This window comes from Coloeus monedula, assembly GCF_965178545.1.
Source record: "Coloeus monedula genome assembly, chromosome: 9".
Taxonomy (NCBI): Eukaryota; Metazoa; Chordata; class Aves; order Passeriformes; family Corvidae; genus Coloeus; species Coloeus monedula.
The window spans coordinates 15,873,248-15,893,832 of NC_138789.1; the positions used below are offsets into that span (position 1 = coordinate 15,873,248).

At 36.4% G+C, this 20,585-nt stretch overlaps 1 protein-coding gene across 6 annotated transcripts in view; it reads left to right on the forward strand.

Annotated features, from left to right (window-relative positions):
- Positions 1-20,585, forward strand: part of ZNF644 (zinc finger protein 644) — a 50,163-nt gene that overhangs the window by 17,280 nt on the left and 12,298 nt on the right. For 3 of the 6 annotated variants that reach the window (XM_082287114.1, XM_082287116.1, XM_082287115.1), the window contains exons 2-5: positions 2,226-2,281; positions 14,353-14,425; positions 15,692-18,723; positions 18,897-19,502. In XM_082287114.1, the coding sequence (XP_082143240.1) occupies positions 15,723-18,723; positions 18,897-19,502 (3,607 nt within the window). In that variant the 5' untranslated portion in view covers positions 2,226-2,281; positions 14,353-14,425; positions 15,692-15,722. Of the gene's footprint in view, positions 1-2,225; positions 2,282-14,352; positions 14,426-15,691; positions 18,724-18,896; positions 19,503-19,617; positions 19,901-20,585 lie in introns of those variants that run through there. The other 3 variants (XM_082287117.1, XM_082287118.1, XM_082287119.1) reach the window with 2 other exon arrangements.

Sequence of the window (20,585 nt, forward strand, 5' to 3'; positions counted from 1 at the left end):
GTTTAAGCACTATAGGTGGGTGGCTTTAAACAGTGTCAATACTATCAGTAGTTTGGGCTAAAATCTGGTGTCTTGTGGATTGTGTTACCTTCATCAAGATGTTTGCATGACATTGCAAGCATCATCTCCCGTTGGGTGGAGCTTTGTACAACAGAGGGCTTGAAATTCCAAAAAGGGGGAGTTAATTATGCAGGGCCTTCTGCAGGGCTGCAGTGACCAGCCCTTTGGTACTTCAGCAGTTTACTTGCTGGTGATCTTTGTGAAACTCGTGACCTCTCCTTCAGCTGGACAATATCCAAATTATGATGGCCCATCTTCTCTTTTTTCTTCTTTTTCCCTCTGTGCCAGATGTAGGATAACCCCAGATTTATCCCCAGAGTGGTTTGTGAGCTCCTGTGATCCAAAGAATACTGAAATGAAAGCGTACTTGGATTTAAGTTTTCTGCTAAGTGGACTTTTAATGAGTACAAGAGTGCATGCCCTCTAGATAGATGGTGTAGGTTAAGACTTCCCATTTTATGTCAACAAAGTGAATTGATTGGTCCAAAGTAAAGTGTTCCGGTGGAAAAGCTGTTAGAGAGAGTAGGGGGTGGTATGACACTGTACTGCAGTATCACCCCAGTGATCTGCAGTTGTCTGGGCACAGTCCTTTGATGGAAAGATTCTGTCTGCATTTGAGTGACAAGCTATGAAATCTGTGTTGAGAACAGTTATTGGTAATGTTTAGTTAATTGCAGTGTTTAGAAGATGCGGGTGTTGAGGCCATTTTGCACGGGGGAAGAGTCATTGTAGTTCTTAATGAGAGAAATGTTAGACTTCGGTTTTCACTGCCCAGCCAAAGTGCATAGGCTTATTGAGATGTCTGGTTTAGTGCTCATGGTAATGTTTGACCTTCTTTCTCATTTTTTGAAAGGTGTTTTGGCTCTTCATGTATGGAGGCTGTTATTTTTGTGGGCATATAACTGTAGCTTTACATTTACTTTCTGTAACATACAGTAGAGCTCCACTGCTGTTTGAAAGTAACACTTCTGCTTCTCTAGATGAATGGAATATTACTTTAAAACCTGACTAAAGAATTCTGGGTTTTTTATGTAATAAATCTTACTTGAAAAATGAGTATGTATATTGAATAACATTCATGCATAAAGCTACAGTTTAACGTGATACTTGGGACACGATCCTGGGGCTGGGGAAAGGACCTCAAATCTTCTGTTGCTTTATATTATCCAGTCAGAGTTTTTTGAAAGATCTGTCTTCCCATACTGTCTGTCTTTGTAATTTGGACAAGTGGCTTTGAGACAGTTGCAGGTTGATTGGGGAACTCTGAGTCAAAAAGCTGTGTGTGAATAAAATGAGGTAAGTAATCGTCACCAGTGTGTGAGGATAGTTACCTCATTCATAGTCAGTTTTGATGATGCCTAAACATTTAGTCTAGATAAGAGTAACCTACCCTTTCTGTAAAGCTTTATGCTAGTAGTTGTGTCTTCATTAGTAGACACAGTTCTACAGAGGTACCATACCCAAATCCATTCTTGTTTCTGTGCAGCTTCTTCAGTGGCTTTTGGAGTCTTCCAAATTTCCAAATAGGAAGTGAAAAATGTCCTTGTATAGTTATTGCTAAAGATACATGAGCAAAACAAGTTTATCTGACACTGATCAGTTTTCATGAAGACATATAAATTACAATTTTTAAGTGGGCCAGGTAGTCTTGGAATAATAAACACAACTTTGCCCTAGAAAAGTTGAGGAATTAGAAAGGCCCAGGCATAAAGTCCTCCAACACCTAATCTCAGATATGTTGATCATTTTTGCTAAAAAGATTTTTAAAAAGCTTTCGTTTGTAACCATTTCCTTTCTGTATATCATTGTCATTCGGGGAACTTGAGATAGCTTAGTTTGAAGGCACTAGCAGCAAATGCAGAGATTTTCTTGCCATGCAACTTCTTTTCCCCTGTTCTGCCCACTTAGTTCAATAGGATGTGTATATTTGATACAACTTCTTGGTAGATTTTTTAATTAAAATGCCAATAGCTATGTTATTTAGAAATTACACGTGTTTGAGAGAAGAGCACTGGAGTTGATGTCCTACCCTGAGAAGAAAAAGATAGAATACTTTTATGGCTGTGGGTTTTTTACCTCTCTGTTTTGCTTGGCTTATCTGATAATCTAGGACACAAGCAGAAAACAATGACAGCTGTACAATAAGTTCTTGTTTCATTTTGCAGGTTTGTTTTAATGTGGAAGTGGATCTTACAGCATAATGTAAATCAAACAAGCAAAGGTGAGTAGGAGTTTTGTATTGGTGGTTTTTTCCCCCCAAAATGGCATTGGCATATACTGGTAAACATGCAGAAAAGTGGTCAGTGAAAATTTACTTGAAATTTGTATCTTGATTACTGTAATGTATGCAGTGTATGTGCTGTAATGGTGCAGTGTTACTTCTAGGAAACCAAAAGAGGCACAGAAGATATTGCCCCATTATTTAATATTATGATGACAGTTATGTTTTTCTTCCATAAGTTGTTATAGTCAGAAAGCTGTCAACTAGCTTTTGAGCTGTCCTACTAGCTGTTGAGAGCCACAATTATGAGTGCTTCAAATTAATTTTGTTCTTCACATATTATCCACCTGGTTTCAAAGTACTGAAAGTGTACTTTGCACTGTAAAAGCAGCATGTTAAACTTGCACTTCCGGTATTAATAAATAACTGTGGGAAATTTGACCAACTATCAGAATAGCACTTCAAGTTGTAAATAATGAAATTCTGTTGGAATTTTCCCTCCTTTTCTGTCCTTAGGAACCCATTTGCAAGCTATTTGAAGGACAAAGTATATGGAGATTTACTGCTGGCAGAACTTAAGTGGCCATTTGCAATTGCAAAGTGTCCATCGAGGAAGAATTTTCTGTAACTGACATTTTCCTCCTTCCCCCACCCCCTTCTTCTGTTATTTTGAGAAAAAGAGTTTAGATAAGTGTAGGTTTTTGCTCTTCCATTTACTTGCTACTCCAGGAATAATTTGAACTATAAAATGAATCTCTTCACCATATAATTATGTGAAGCATGTAACAAAGAGTTTTAACCTGTTTTAACTTAAGTCTATTCAAGAAAATGTTTAGGTAAGGCCCCACAGTTCAGTAAATTCGATACTTTGGAGACATGGCATGATGGACTCTGGTACAGAGGCTTCTGTAACCAACCAAAGCTGTCTCCTCAAGTTTCCTGCTTGCTGTTTGACTAATGTGCCATCTCAGAACGTAGCTTCTTGCAATGACTTGCTACTTTGAAGAGGTGAGAGGGAGAGCCCATTTGCTTAAATGAGTTTGTTCCTGAATTCCAAACTCCAGTTAATATGTAGACTTAATTTTGCCTTGAAATTGTATTATGTGCATTTTAAAAGACATGAACTGCTTTGTTCGTATCTTCTGTTCCACTAAGGCTTCTTCAGAACTAGTGCTGTCAACTTTAAAATACTGATTGTAGAAGAGTGCTTTTTGGGGAATTTAAAATACTCTTCTGTTGAGTGTTGATCTTTCGTATAATGTTTAACTGATTCAGGACTTTGGTTATGAGTTGTCTTCTGAATTGTCTTCTGAACTATGAACAATTAAAAGTAAGCTCTACTGCTGTGATATGCATATACTTGTGTGTAGAGGATGTTTACTGCCTTAGCCTGACTTTGCTGGTTTCTGGAATGTGCTTTGAGAAAACAGATATATAACAGAATATAACTCGGCAAAAGGAAATACTTCATCTGAGTGTAAAACAAGAATTGTGGCTAGGAAAGGAACTTGAATTGACAGTAAAGTTCAAGCTGTTCTTCTGCCTGCTAATGCTTTCAGTATTTAATGCTTGCCATTTACATTCTGTTTCTTTTTAATTTATGTGTTATCTAATTACTGGTTTAAATACAGAAAATTAGTTGAAAAGTCTAATGTATTACTGAGTGTGTTTTTTAAGCATGAAGTCTTCTGAATGAAACTCTGAAGGCCTTTCATCTTAATGGTGGTTATCTGTGTTTAGTAGGAAAAAGCTGGTCTCTGAGGAGAAAGCCTGTAGTATTGCATTCACAGCGAGAGGACAGAAAAATGTGTAAAAGAATAAATGGAAACAGTGTAATGATGTTTGATCAGTATTGTTACTGCTTGGAGGAGATCGTGAGGTTCCCAGAGTTCAGTAAAAATGACAACTGAATAGTCACTAAATCAATGAAGTTATTGTGCTTTATTAGGGAACAAAACAAAAGCCAGATCCAGTTCTACAAATTTGTGGTGTACCATAATTGCATTGCAATGTGTATTGCTTCTTGAGTACTGGTCTAGTCCTGTGACTGAAAAACAGCGTAGCAGAACTGAAGAAGGTTCAGAGACAGGCAGCAGGGATGACTGAAAGAGTTCATTTTCAAGAACAACCTGCATTTCCCAACTGCCTTCAGTCTCCACTCATGAGGGTAGTGGCTGCAGCATTTTATAGACTTCTAAACAATAAATTTCACTCCCACAGCTCAGTGCAGAGCTGCCTTTTTGTGTAAGCTTATGTCTTTTAAAGCAAGAGCTGAAAATGTGATTTAATGATTTGCTCAAGCGTTTTTCTTGTACACTTGACCAGAATGCATTTCCTGATTACTCTGCTAGTGTGCTTTCCATGTGTAGGGTTTGTTGGTTTTTTTTGTTTGTTTGTTTGTTTGTTTGTTTTGTAAAGGGGTTGGGGTTTTTTTCTTGTAATTTCAAGTCATTCACTTTCATAAGGCAAATATAAAAGATATATCCTGACTTTTGGAAATAAATCAAGAAATATGTTACTAGTTTAAAACACACAGGTATAAGATACTGTTTACAAATAGTGAATATACTTTATTGTGGTAACTGTAGTATTTGTTCTTAAATTTTCTGATTTACAGACTGCATCTTCTGAACTCCATAGGAGAATCTGTTTTGTTTTAAATACAGGGGGAAGTTAGTAAAAAATAAGCTTGGTCTGAATGTGTTAAAAGTGCAATGGGCCACACTTCTGTATAGCAGGATAGGTTGGAGAAGGTAGATGATTGTGCTGAATTTCCCTGTAATAGTGTGTACAGGGAAGTGAGGTCATATTTTAAGTGTTTTAGATACCAGGCAAAACTAAACTTGCTTCCAGAAACTGCCTTGAATGCATTTAATATTGCTTTGCCTAAAAGTAGAAGGCTGTAGTTAGTGAATAGTAGTACCCTGAATACTGAAGAAGGATATGTTATATACAGAATTCTGCACAGGATAAATTTTAGTATGTGGGATTTTTGTTTCTTTGTCTCAGACAGGATCTCATATAATTTTTATCTGGTTCTTGTTATCCTGGTAACATGGAGTTGAATTTTCTGCCATTAAATCACTTCTGGTGATGACTTTATTTGTTTAAATTAAAAAAAAAACAAAACAAAACAACAAAACCCAGTTATTGGTGGCCTGACCTGAGCTTTTTTTCTCACTTACCTTTTTCTGGTCACGTACAGTATTATATAGGTTTGGGTCTTTTAAAAGCTGTGATTTTGTCTTTTCATCAGCAAGAACGATAACTTTCTCCAAGTTAGCAGAATTTTTTGGTCTTAATCTGAAAAGGTACCAGATGGCTTTTTTTGCCTTACCTGGTACTGCTACTTAGAATCCTAGCTAGAATACTAGATTTTTTAATCCTTGATCACTGAAAGAACATAGAGGATGAGAGCTAGTTTCCTGATGAGTGAATATTACTAATGTAGTTCATTACTCTAAGGTTTTAAATTAAATTAGTAAAAGCACAGTGTTTGTTTCAGCTAGTGGTTTTGTAATTGGGAAAGGTGCCATGCTTTAGAAGTTAAAAAATCTCTCTACATTAGCAGGAGAGGAGATACAGTCTTAATGTGATAACATTAACATTTGTACAGCAAGTGGTTATCAACCAAAAAAGCAAAAATCATGAGGAACTGCTAGATGTGTTTCAGGTCGTGCTGGATAAAAAGAATGATGACTTTTGTTTAATATAACAGGAAATAAGGTCAGAATTGTTCTAAGTTGTGTAGTGTTAATTGGGTTAAACTGTTCTTAATATCATCTTTAAGAAAGTCGCACTGTGAATCCATTATGCAGCATCGTGGTGTTGTCATCTGTGATTTGTTGGATTGACACTTCACAACTAGTTCATGCAGTTAACTAATAATATTGTTTTAATTAACTTGTGAAATATTCCTGTAAAAATAGTCAAGTATACCTGATTTCTAAACATTCCTTCCAGTCTGATTGTCATCAGTACATACTAATGAAAGTAGATTGAGTGGGTAGCACATCCAGATAACAAACTGGATATTTATACCTTAAGAGGTCTCTTATGTCAGTTACTGAATTCACTTTTTCCTGAAGTTTGAGATTATGGTGAAAATAAGACGTCTCTGGTGATACAGTTGTAATCATTGGGGATTTGCATAACATTACGTAAACCACCTAATTACTAATTGTTTTATTGATATATATTGGATTTGTATTGTAAAAAAGGGGTTTTTACCCAACTGCTTACAGGCGGTATCTGAACAAAGGGACTGAATTGTTGGAAAAAACTTTGATTTACCTTGAAGATCAGTTTTAGATTTGGATATCTGGAGTTTGCTTTGATTAATTTTTAAATGTCTCGTGTTAGCAGAGCATTGCTCGTATTTGGCAGCTTCAGGAACGTTTTTCAGCTCTGTATGCTCTACACGTGGGAATAACTGGATTTACATACCGATTTTCACTACCACTTGGTGGCAGTACCTGGCTTCAAAAGGATTTGTCTCTGAGCAGATAAGGTGGCTGATCCTATAAAACTATAGGTTAAGAGGGAATAATTAGTTTTTATGTTTCTAAAAGTTAGTTATGTGTTTTAGAAATGAAAATACTTTCTATTTAACTTACTGGAAGGAATTATATTTGTATGTCTCTGTGGAAAATCTAGCTGTCATGTCTAATATGTAATTTAAGAGTATTTCTTGTGTTAGTAGTATTCTCAGAAGATGTATTTAATGTTCCCCAGTTGAATTATTTTAGCATTTACTTCTAGCATTTTGCTTTGAGTAGTTTAGTTCAAGTAATTTTAGAACATAAAATTTGCTTCATGGTAGTATTCTTTATAGTGCTGCATTCTGCAGTTAAATGGAGGACTGTCAAAGCTTCTTTTTGCCTTATGAAATGTTCTCTACGTTTTTACTTCTTGATTTGTTCATATAGATTTTAGAGAGATTCCCCAGTGGATTTTTCTGTCAACAAAGCTAGTAAAAGTTTGTGCCCTTAGTCATAGTTGTCGCCTCTCGTCTGTGCCGATTCAGCAGTGTTTGGGTCACAGCCTTTTAAAGTGGATAACGAAATTGTTGATAAAGTGTGAAAGAAGGAACTTGGGGGAGTGGAAGAAGGCAGCAGTTATTTAAACTAGCTTTGCTGTGAAGAAAGGCGTAATTCCAATGAATAGCACAGTAATTTGACAGTATATGATGCCATGTGGAAAATACTTCCTCTTCTCTGCAAGCCAAAATCATCTGCAATGGTCAGCAGGTCCTTTAATTTTAGTATTATGCCCCATGTAAGGACTGTAGTGGTGAGCTTAAAGTCTGGAAGAGTGGAGATACTTTCCTAAACATGGTCTCCTTGTGAAATGTCTCACTTACTGTGACTGGAGGTGAACATTGCCAGTGGCAGTGGGTTCTGTAAGGAGGAAATACTTCTACTGTATTGCCTGAAGAGCCAACACTGAGAAGCTTCTTTGAGGTGTGACACATCAAGAAGGTATTTAAGTATATTGTGGTGAAGAAGAGGGATTCATCCTGTGTAAAATCGAAAATTGTAGAAATACAACTAGAAAATGAGGTGGGAGTTGGGAAATGCAGGTTTATAAATTTGAGTGTGAAAATACTACTCCACTTAGTGATAATATTATTTTATGTAGTGATACAACTCTGGAAAACAGGATCACTGGAAGAGAGGTAGAAGGGAGAGGAGCATCAAATTCTAGTTTTGCTGTCAATTTATTCTGTCTAACTTGGGATAGAGAGAATACACTTTTACCGTATGCCTAATAATTTTCGTGTCATTTTCTTCAGCTTTCAGAATGATGAATTCAAAGTTGGTAGTCGTAAACCTTTTTAAATTAAAATACTTTAGTGCCTGTATTGATGATATTTTGAAACTGAAAAATTGTGGATAGTCTGAGCACATGGAGCACTCTAAAGAGGACTGAAGTAAGCAAGAGTTGGAATACTGTGTGGCAAAGTGTATTAAAACAGAATCACAGAATAGTTGACTTTGGGATGAACCTGTAGTGATCTTGTCCTGTCCCTCTGTCCATTCTGTTGAGGTCCCTTTCAATGGCATCACAACCTGCTAGTGTGTCAGTCTTGTGTGATCAGCAGCCTTGCCAAGGGTACCTTCTGCCCCATCATCCATGTCATTAATGAAGATGTTGAACAGTGTGGGACCTGGTACTGGCCCCAGGGTAGAGCTTTAGTTCCTGGCCATGTGCACTCTGTACCACTGATCATGACCATTAATTTTTTGGCAGTGGGATAAAGTGTCTCACAGCAAGGATACGAGCAGGACTTTTATTTGTAGACTGTAATGAAGAAAAGTTTTCTGGTTTTAATAATGCTGCTGGTTAATAAAATTTTTTTATTGTGTTGTGTCTAGATAAAAGCAATTTTTTGTGCCACACTTGAGGATTAGGAATACATTTCACTGAAAAACACAGGTAATGGTGCAGAAAGAGTTGAATTGTATTTTCTCAAACATTTAGTTTCTTTAGAGAGAAAGCATGTGGGCATGTGAGATGGCATCAAGGAAGAAAATTTATGCATGTAAAAGTAAGGGAATGGTTTAGAAGAGAAATAGTGTGTATTTTCACAGAGCATTCATTCTCTATTTTTAATGCTTCTGTGTCTTTATTGGAATACTGCTAGTCATTACCATGTGTGTCTGCATTTAGGACAATTCAATATTTGATTGTAGTTCTCATCTTTATTAGAGCTAATGACAGTGCAATTCAAACTAGATTGCACTACTAAAAATCCAAACTAGAGAGCTGCAGTAATATGAAGACTTAAGTAGCTGGCTGTCCTCTGTGAACAGGGCTGTGGAATTCTGGGCAGGAGTTATGAAGCCTGTGGAGTTGCCAGACAATGTGTGACTGTTCTTAAGTTACCAGATTCAACATCTTGGTTTTTTGTTCTGGGTGGTCATCTTTTAGAAATACCTAGTTCATTTTGAAAAGCATCTGCTAGTGAAACCATCTTAAGCTGCTGCATGAGCACTTCAAACTAGAAGAGTATTTTTTATAGGTACACCTATGATTCTTGTGACACTGAAATTGTATTGTCATTTATTATTATTGATTTCAGTATCGAATTTTAGTGTGATGCCCCCCCCATTGTGGTAAACTGGTTTATTTCCTCAAGCAAGTCAATACTAGAGGAGTAAGATTAAGAATGGTTGGTGGCAGTAATGGAATTCTCTTTTGTGATTTCTAATTGTAAGATGGTTGTTCTTAAGTTGTGTTCAGTTTCCTTTCACATGAGATGTTAACGTATCATTCTTAGGTGTTTTAGACCAGAAATCAAGTTTCTGAAATTTTGACATTTTTAAGGAATTTTTTGATTTCCTTACTGTTCCTGACAGACAGCTTTTGAAGACATTGTTGCATTAGGAACTAAGTTTAAGGAAAGTAACTTCCTGAAAAAGTGTGCTTCAGGTTTGATCTTCCCAATTATAATCTTACTGAAAAGACGAGCTGCTTTTGTCATGGCTGCTCTATAACTGAGAGTTTCTCTTTGATCAACTTTTTCTGCAGATATTTGACAACTTGGTGAACTTTTCAACAGTATAAAAAAAGGTTATACTGTGGATAGCAGTAGCTTTGTATTTATTCGGGTATAATACAAATGTTGTATTGCTAATATTTCATACTGCTTTAAAAAATTCTAATATGGCAGTCTAATTAGCTATGAGAGTTTTCCAGTGTTCCTATTTTTATGTGAACAGCTGTGGATTTGAATTGTATTGAAGATAACTAGTTTTGAGTGGAGCTCTTCATGTTGTAGTTAGATTAATAACTGTGGACCGTTTGTAAGGTAGGTGTGGTGGAGTGTTTAATATGCACAACACTCGTGGTATTATGCATATTAAACAAGCTGTCTCTTGACTACAGAAGCTTGAAGAAATGCAGAAGTGTTCAGGTGAATTTGTAGATTTCAAAGCTAAGTAAGGCAGTCTACAAATAGTGTTTCTCCTGTGCAGAAGGAGATGTATTTTCAACAACTTAATTTGCAAACACAAATAGAAGCTGGAGGAAGGCGAGTCACTTGTCAGGCTTTGTGGTTTTATTTCCGTCTGAAGGGTGGATCAGGGTAGCTTTTTAACAAGGAAATAAATTGGAAAACAAGAAATAGGTCTTCTTCTAATGATCAGAGTATCATGATTTTATTGATTTTGGGTATTAATATTGCTAGATAACATCCAAAGTTCCCCAGGCATAAACTCTGCATTACTATATGGAAGAGGCAAAAATATTTTGCAGCTGTCCTCTAAAATTTTTTTTTTTCTCTCAAGATGTGGCTGGTTTGTGTTGATTTTATACTAGTTCCTCTACTACTCTGTACAAACCTTCATTTTCCAGAAGTTCTTAAAACTTTCTCTTTAGGCAGAAGTTCTGTGCTTGATGTTTGCCATGATTAAGGTTTTAAAGCATAGACTGTGATGGGGCAAAATGGAAGGAGATGCCTTTTTAGCCCTGTGCCATGATGTACTTAAACTCTTTCTGTTCTGCTGTTTGTCGCCTAAAAATCTGTTACTTTGGTTCCATCATCTTTAATATAATCTGTCACTTGAGAAAGCTTTATTACAGGAATGCTTGTGGAAAAACAATAGGTTTTGTTAGTTTTCTCTATTTACATAATGAAGTCTTGAAGAAAAATCTAAATGGGAACAGGGAAGCACCTTTCCTATCTCTTGAATATTTGAATAATCCCTTGAGTGTCCTGGTTATTCACATACCTGCTTAAAGAACTTGACTTACGAGGAGTTATTTAGCACAGAACAAGTATGTTTTTGCCTTTGTTAGAGCACTGCTGAAAGACACTGTATTTCTTCAGTTTCTTTAGCCAGGCTGATTAAATTCAATCCATTTAGGAGATGGCTTCTGAGTTTTTGTGCTACTTAATAGTTGCTCTGGGCTTTTAGCTCATTGGCTTGTATTTATGAATTTAATGAGAAACTTGATATCAGAACCCATAAAGGCACTTCCAAATTCTTCCATCTTGGTTTTTCAGCTCCAGTGTGCTTTCAAATTTATTGTAAATCCCTATAAAATAACATGAGGCTTGCAACAGAGACTTACAAGTCTCTTGCCTACACCTGCTAGTAGGCAACAGCATGGTATACTTGGCACTGAGGTGGAAGCTTTACTGAGCTAGCCTTGCATGAAGGCAGTGCTCTTAATTTGGTGTGTGACCCTGCTGCATAGTAAAGGTTGTCATTATGAAATAAAAACTTGGAAAGGTCATAAACCTACTGGTAATAAATACAATTAATAATGTACATAGAACAACGGATTTAAGTACATTCCTATCAAAAAGAATTATTAATGAACAGAAAGTGGACAGCATAGATCTGATGACAGGAAGGTTGCATCTAATCTGAATTACTGAGTGACCTAGGAAGCTTGCTTGGGGGGATTACCAAATAATTATGTTAATATGCAATTATCACCTTATTTCTTCTGTAGTAACCTCAAGATGTAGTGTAGCGGGGTGTTATAGCAAGTGCTGATAGTTTGCAAAAATACTGATGTTCAAGATTTTTAAGACAATAAGATTAGCTTAAGGCATTTAAATTATGATCTGTCAGCTTGAAGATAGATCTGACCTTACACTTCTTTAATGTTTAGACTGTCTGGCCACAGGCAGTCATATCTGCAGAACATATTATGATTTTTAAAACTGATACTTTATTAATAAAAACAGTATTTAAAAATAAGTAATTTTTAAATCAATAGGGAGTGGAGTGTGGCTTATCTGGATAAAGAATTGGTTTCTGTCTATTTTTGAATATGAAATAATTTCTGTATAGTAAATAGCATAGTATGTAAACCAGGAATAACGCTGTTAAGTGCACTGCAGTCATTCTAGGCTTAACTGAAATAATTGGATTGAATTTGACCTAGCCTTTAGATAAAGTGTGTTTCAAAGGTATGAGTTGGGATTGTGTATTCTTGTGTAGGCTTTTTCAGCCATTTTCCATCAGCATTTTTACATGTATGTATCTCTTAAGTATATTGCACTGGGTGCTTAAATAAAAATTACCTCAATTATATCGTTGAGATAGTACAGTCCTGGTAGTGGATATGATAAGCAGTACTTTCAACAAATTTAAAGTTTGATCTCAAATTTTAATTTTTCAAGTACACCAAGTATTAAATGCTATATATTTTGATAATTTTGTATTCCTGATATGATATAGAAAAGACAATTTTAAAACTCTGATGGAAGCATACGAAGAATATTGCATAGCCTTGGTTACATCTTAGTTACAATGATTGATTTTTCTTTTTTTCCCAGGAGACAAGTTAGATGGTAACATTTCCTCAAAAAGCATGGCATTGTGTCTTTGGTTCTACCTATTGTTGTTACTGCATAAATTGTGACACGTGGAATAGATAATGTAACTGAAGTATTGCATCTCGGTTTAGTGTTATCACAAGACTAAATTATTGTAATTTAAAAGTATGTTTTCTGTTTTTTCTAATACCACACTGTTAAAACTGTTAACTTTATTGTTGTTGTCCTGCACAAAAACCAGTGAATTATACCACCTTGAGAGCTGGAAAAAATAATAATATATGATGATAAGAATAAAAATTACAATTAGCAGAAAATTATTAAAATGTAGCAGTGATGTTATTGATACAGTAAGCATTTCAGGCTTGATTCAAAGATGGAAATCTGTAGGGATTACCTGTATTACCATAGAAGACTTCTAATCATACCCATGTGGAATAGTTCACAATCTCCATAAATACACCGTATGGAAAGGAGTCTATTACAAGATGGTGTGAGGTGATGCTTTAGATATCTCTAATAACTCTGAAGAGAATATCAGTTTAATGGTGACCACAGGGTGTCCTAGCCACCTTCTTAACTTCAGCTTTAACACTAATATTTATTATCAGTAGGGTTTTGTATGTAGAGCAACATACATTGTCTTCATCTTGTAAACCTGTGAGAAGTTTTGAGGAGCCATTCTGATAATGAGGATTGCAGTCTCCAAGCAGCACAATATTCTCAGTCTGCCTCCCCGCTGTTCAGGGGGTAGCAGTGAAGTTGCTTTAAATGGGAAGCGTCTGTTCTTTCTCTGAACCCCTCACACCAGAACAGATGGGTGGAACTTGGAACATGGAAGGTTTTACCTCAGAGGTGGTAACAGTGAAGCCACTCATTAACACTGAATTTACCACTTCGTTAGCGATGTTGCTTCCTGTTGAGAAAAGCTAATACAGGCTCTCAGATTGACTGAGCACGCTTTTGTCTGCTTGTGCAGCAATAAACCAAGGAAAATGCACATCTTCCAGGCAAAATTGTCTTACTTTCTTATAAATGTTTTGTGAACAGTTTTATACCCTGCTGCCTGATACTATATGAAGCCTACATTATTCAGTTGTAAAATTGCTGGAGCTATTGTGCATCATTAGAGGTTTCACTTAGTTTAATTGACTTTTGCACTACTGATTCTTAGCGCATGTTTGCACTGCCCATTTCTAACTTGTGTATGTGATGTAAAGACTCCTGCTGGGTGGTGCATTATCACCATTTTAGGGTGATAGCTTTGAATGTGATCTTATTGGAAGTCGTTATTATAGTGAAAAATGACCCATCTCAAAACAGCAAAGAAAAGCAAAAATCTAAGAAATGGCAAGATGAGAAACTGGGGTGTCTAGTAGAACATTTGTGTAAAGGTATGTTATAGATAAATAATACAATAAAATATTTCACACACTTCAAGCATTTATTATGCTTCCGATGTGAGCATTGCTGTATTTTTTAAATTGGCTAGTTCAGTGATGGAGTAGCAAAGGAAATATTTTTTAATGACTTAATTTTTCATTGTATTTCTACTCCAAATACAATTACTTTTATCTGCAAAAGAAAGTTTGGTTTTTACAAACTCAGAAGAGGTTTAATAATTGTTTTGTCCTTTTGCTGATTTGTAACAAAACAAATGCAATAACAGAGAATTTCCATGAAGCCAGTTAGTTTTGAATTGTGTCAGTATTTTAAAATGTGATGTATGAAGATGAAACTGATGTTGTTTAACCAGGTTGTTTTCTCTCCTTAGGAAAAAAGGATGTCCAAAGTGGTCTTCCTGGATTTTGACAAAGGACCATTGCAGGAAGCCATGGATATTAGTTGTAAGTTATAACAACTTAATTCAAAGAGTCTAGGTAATAACTCCTTTTAACTGAGTTTTATTCAAAATGTTAATTAGTAACAGTTACTAATTAACATTTTGAATAAAACTCTGTGATGGCAGGAATCAAATCCCCCAAAAGATCAAAGTGAGTAGTATTCTCTAAGGGTAAAATATATGGTTTCTGTAAAATACAGATGTTCTGGCTCCTAGATGAATGTTTTAGTGCCTTATGCTCACTGTGTTCTGAGGACCCTTTTAAGAAGTGAATGTAGACTAAAGTTTACATTTCTGTTGGTCACACAATGATTTTCATGTGTAGGCAACTCCTTTGTGCTCACTAAGCACTGAGTAGATGATTTGATGTATGAATAAAAGTCACTTGTAGAAAGACAAGGCCACCCACAGGGAATTAATATGCAGTAGTTCTCTGTACTAGTAGATCCTGTTATTGGCATCCTCTGGATTCAACACGGTGACTTCATCTGGTAGGTAAATCCTAATGAAATGTTTCGTTCTTACAGTATTTTTTCCCCCACCTTTGATAAGATGTTGTTTAATTGGTTTATCATTTAAAATAGCCTTACAAGTGGAATGGGATTTATTTGTTTTAAAGCAAGGAGAGTCCTTTTGTCAGAAGGGAATAGGAAGACGTCTAGTTTCCTCAGTGAGTTTGATCCTTTGCTGTGTCTCTGTCACTAATCAGATGTTCAAAATCAGCTTCATTGTGTTTTTTCTTTCTGTAGGCTTTTGTGTAGCATCAGGTCAATTGTATGGAAGTACTTTGAAAAAAGTGCTGCCTTGAGAAACATAAAGATTGTTTTAGTTTCCTGAAGAAAGTATGTTTTAAAAAAAAAGCAGAATTGCTAATAGATGTCTGGGTAGCCTTTGCTCCTTACTTTTACTTCCAGAGAACAACTGAAGATAATCTGTATTTATGTACATGTAGAACGTTTTTGTGTTTGTTTTGACAATTTGATTTTCCCCATCGTGTGTAGGTCTCAGACTTCTTCAAACTGGGATACTCGGCAGTGACTAGTTTGCTGTATGGTTATTAATATTACATAGCAAAAAAAGTGTAATTTTTGTTGCTTCATTGATTCACTATAAATGTCCTGAATATCCTAAATGAAAAATAAATTTTTGACAAGTTCAAAACATCTTTTTAGATTACAGTGTGAAGAGTGATCCTGAAGAAAAGCTGTAAATTAAAATTGCCATTCTTTATTTCTGCAATTGCCTGATTTTTTTCTTGTTTGTTTTTTAGTATAAATGTACTTAATGGACAGACCAGCAATATGGATGATTTAGAGATAAATACTGAAGTCACTGGTGCTAAAGAAGAAGAAATCCTATGTGATGATAATTTTGTGTCTGAGGAAGAAGGTGGCATTCCTAAACCAGAAGAGAGTGACACGTCATTTCAGAAGAACAGCACATTGACTCTGACTGAGGAGCTATCAAGGGACAGATCTGAAAAAGCCTTAAGTGGAGGCCAGGCTTCTCTGTTTATACACACTGGTGCTCCTACTGTTTCTAGTGAAAACTTCATGTTGTCTAGAGGAACTGCTGTTAATGGACCAGTTTCACACTCCACCTCAACAAAGACTTCCATTATGAGTAAAGGCAGTGTTTCGTTAACCACTGGACAGCCTGGAGGTCATCTTGCAGATTCCTGCTCAACTTTGACAGTGGTTCATGATCTTCAGCTGCCTGCAAAGAGTGCAACACAGAAATCAAATCAGCACCAAGTTTTATTTTTGTTACCTGATGTAGCACATGCTAAGAACCTGACTCATTCCATTAAAAATCTACCTACCTCTGCTTCAATTGGTTGTGATTCACAGAAAACAGTAGGAAATAGTGTAGATAGCACTTTAGTAGGCCAAGTAGAAGTTTGTGAGGATGATAAGAATTTACTATTAAAAGATGATTGTGTCGATACATTAACAGGCATTTCCTCAGGTACAGGTGGCTTCAGATCGGGATGTGATCCCAGCTGGGATCCGCAAAAAGAGTTTATACAGTTTCTCATGACAAATGAAGAAACAGTAGAGAAGTCTCCCATTCACTGTAAGGTAGGGCTAGAAAAGAAGCGAAAAAGGAAAATGGATGTTAGTAAAATAACACGCTATACTGAAGACTGTTTTGATGATACCAGTTGTATTCCTAGTAAATCAAAACTATTAAATGTTGAATTTTTAGAGCAGAATGAGGAGCTGCAAATAGTAGAACCACAGAAATATTCGTTGAGTAAAGTAAAGCCTGAATCCACAGATGAAGAGCTGGAAACTGTTGATGCTATCCAGCAGCTCATTTATAGTCCCACTAGTAACTGTGCAGAAGATACTTCTCCTGTTCACACTAGCACTTTTCTATCCAATACTTTGAAAAACAAATGTGAAGAGAATGATTCTGAACCGCCATCTACTTTCAGTACTGATGAACCATCATTTTATCCCTGTACAAAGTGCAATGTGAATTTTAGAGAGAAAAAACATCTGCATAGGCATATGATGTACCATTTAGATGGGAACAGTCATTTTCGGCATCTCAATGTCCCCAGGCCCTATGCATGTAGGGAATGTGGAAGGACATTTCGGGATCGTAATTCACTTCTTAAACATATGATAATTCACCAGGAAAGAAGGCAGAAACTGATGGAAGAAATCCGTGAGCTGAAAGAACTTCAGGATGAGGGTAGGAGCGCACGGTTACAATGCCCACAGTGTGTATTTGGTACCAATTGTCCCAAAACATTTGTGCAGCATGCGAAGACCCATGAAAAAGATAAAAGATATTACTGTTGTGAGGAATGCAATTTCATGGCTGTGACAGAAAATGAACTGGAATGCCATCGAGGGATCGCTCATGGAGCAGTAGTCAAATGTTCAATTATTGGTAGCGACTTGTCCCAGAGAAAAACTCAGAAAAAGGCATCCTTGAAAGATCCTTATTTAGGATCCTCAAGAAAGTCATCAACATATATGTGTAAGTTGTGTCCGTTTGCTACTTCAACTAGAAGCATTTTAAAAAAACACATGGCATATTTGCATTCAGCATCATGTGTTGATCCCTTTGGTAGTCATCTTAGACTAGAGAAAAGAAAAGGCAGCATAATAGAAGAATCTTTAGATTTTCGTAGCAGGACGAAACAGTTGATGAAACATTCTTCTACTTTTCCAAAGAACTCTGCTTTAAAACAGGATGTAAAAAGATCATTTGGCTCTACTTCACAGTCCAGTAACTTCGCAAAACTTCACAAGAGACCCTACAGGATACAGAAGGCTCGGAAAAGCGTTTCACAGTCATCTGTAAGTGTGTGCAATCTAAATTCTACAAACAAGAACTTTTTTATTAGAAATAGCATTGACCAAAAACGTAAATGTTTTCATCAAGCAGCAAAGCAGAAAGCTAGTGCCAAAAAAAGTAATTATTTATATAGACACAAATATGAAAACTACAGGATGATTAAAAAATCTAGTGACTCTTACCCTTTGCATTTAAAAAAGGAAGAGTCCAAATCTGTCAGTGCTTTGCATTTATTTTCTTCATCAAGTAATAATTGTTTTGTCATGGATTCAAATAGCCTTGATTGCAAAAGGGCAGAAGGCTGTAAAGATCATAGGCATGTAGCTGTAAAAAGAGTGGTTAAAGAATCCAAGAGGGAAGGCTCTGTTACAGGAGATGATTTGGATTGCTATCCAGATTTTCTGCATAAAATGACTGTTGTTGTTTTACAGAAACTAAACTCTGCTGAAAAAAAAGACAGCTATGAAACGGAGGATGAAAGTTCATGGGATAATGTTGAACTATGTGATTACACTACACAGTCTGTGGAGGATGAATCTTACAATGATATTAATCAGGAGCATGTAAACCTATTCCCCATATTCAAAGGTAAAATGGAAGATAATGAAGCTGGTGATAAATCTTCACTTGGTTATGAGCAGAATGATGGCTTTTATTTTGAGTATTACGAAGATGCGGAGGGTAGTAACTTCTTGCATGATTTGCATGATCCTCAGAATTTAGAAAATGTAGGATCAGCATTGCCAAAGCATAATTCAGTTTTCCACTGGACTGATTTGTCGCTTGAAAAGAAGTCCTGCCCGTACTGTCCAGCAACCTTTGAAACAGGTGTTGGCTTGTCCAATCATGTCAGAGGACATCTTCACAGAGCTGGACTAAGCTATGAAGCCCGCCATGTTGTTTCACCAGAACAGATAGCAACAAGTGACAAAATGCAGCATTTTAAAAGAGCTGGAACAGGGACTCCTGTTAAACGTGTTAGAAAAGGTAAGATTTGTTTTTTTTATTTGGGTATGAAGTAAAGGGGGGACAAAGGGATTTATTGAATGTTAAACAAGACTTGCTTTATCTTGTTGTAAAGCCTCTCTTCTTGTGATTTGCTGTTGTCATGTTTAACTATATATAATTGTCAACAAACATTATAATTATTTTCTTTGTAGCAATTGAGAAGTCTGAAACTTCCTCTGAGCATACATGTCAGCTCTGTGGTGGCTGGTTCGATACTAAAATTGGATTGTCTAATCATGTGCGAGGACACCTGAAGAGGCTTGGCAAAACCAAGTGGGATGCACACAAGTCTCCCATCTGTGTTCTGAATGAGATGATGCAAAATGAAGAAAAGTATGAAAAAATCCTAAAGGCTTTGAACAGTCGCCGTATTATTCCCAGACCATTTGTTGCTCAGAAATTTGCATCAAATGATGACTTTTTATCTCAGAATGTTATACCTCTTGAAGCATACCATAATGGCCTAAAGACTGAAGATATATCTGTGTCTGCATCGGAGGAAGAAGGGCTGAGTTTCCTAAATGAATGTGATGAAACAAAAGCAGTACTACATGATGAAAAAAGAAATCAGTCGCTTACACTGATAGAACTCCTGAAAAGCAAGAGATTAGGAGAAGAAAGGAATCCTGATATTTCCCCTCAAAAGATTCATAATCAAACTGCAAGAAAGAGGTTTGTTCAGAAATGTGTTCTTCCATTAAATGAAGACAGTCCATTGATGTATCAGCCACAAAAAATGGACTTGACTATGCAGTCAGGTAAGAAGGTGTTTCTTGACAACATTTCCGAAGAATCGTGTAATTCATAGAAAATGTACAAGTGCAGAGTATTTTATTTGGGTTTCTGTTCTCTTAATTCTTGTTTCATTTCCAGAGGACACTTGACTGCGAGAGGTAGCACAGCAAATTTTTCTGACATGTTTTTCCTAAAGTGGAAAAACACCTCAGCAGCACTGAAGGGTTTTTGCATGGAACATAGTTCCTGTTCTGCATATGACTGGGCATGCAAATTCAAAGCGGACACAAAGTGAGCCTCAGTAAGGAAGAAGACACATCCTGCAGTAAACAAGTTGAAGTGTCCCTGCATATTTGGTAGACTAACAGTTCTGAAATGTTTGGGCTTGCAACCCTGTTTTTGGGCATTAAAACAGCTGGTTTGGGAATACTGCATTTAAATCTTTGAGGTTTGTGCAAGGCAGCATTTGCTCAAACTAACAGAACTGTTGATACCATTATAAATGCATAATACTGCAAATTGGTGAATCACTGTCAACTAATTCTGATGGTTTTAGGCAAACATACTCTTACAACATAGATTAATTCTTGTTTGTTGCAAATTGTGGCTGCTGTGAGAAACTCATGCTTGCTTAGGGCCTGTCTATTCTGAGTGACAACCTGTGCTGGTTCAAGCTTTGTTGGCACACAGTTGTAGCCAGCAGGTTTCCAATGCACGGCCTCTGACCAGTAAGGACCTAGATTGTCCCTCCACTGAGAATTGTGCTAATGAAACAATTCTACAATCAGCTTCCTAGCTACTCTGTATACTAATAGAGCAGGCTCTTAGAGTGATGTTTTTAACTTACTTGTCACATGAGAATTATTTCTAGTCTTGGGGAACTCTTCCAACATCCTTTTTAATGTGTATGTAGAGCTTGCATTTACCGGTTTCTTGGTTGGACACCACCAATGCTGCAGAATTCTTTAGATGAGGAGCAGGATCTTATTTTTATACCCCTGACTTTTTTTTGGTTCTGTTTCTTTTCTTGTTATTAACCAGGTTAGTAAAACTGGCAGTGCCTAGTACTTTTTCACCTATATTCTTTTCTTCCTTTAAACAAAAAA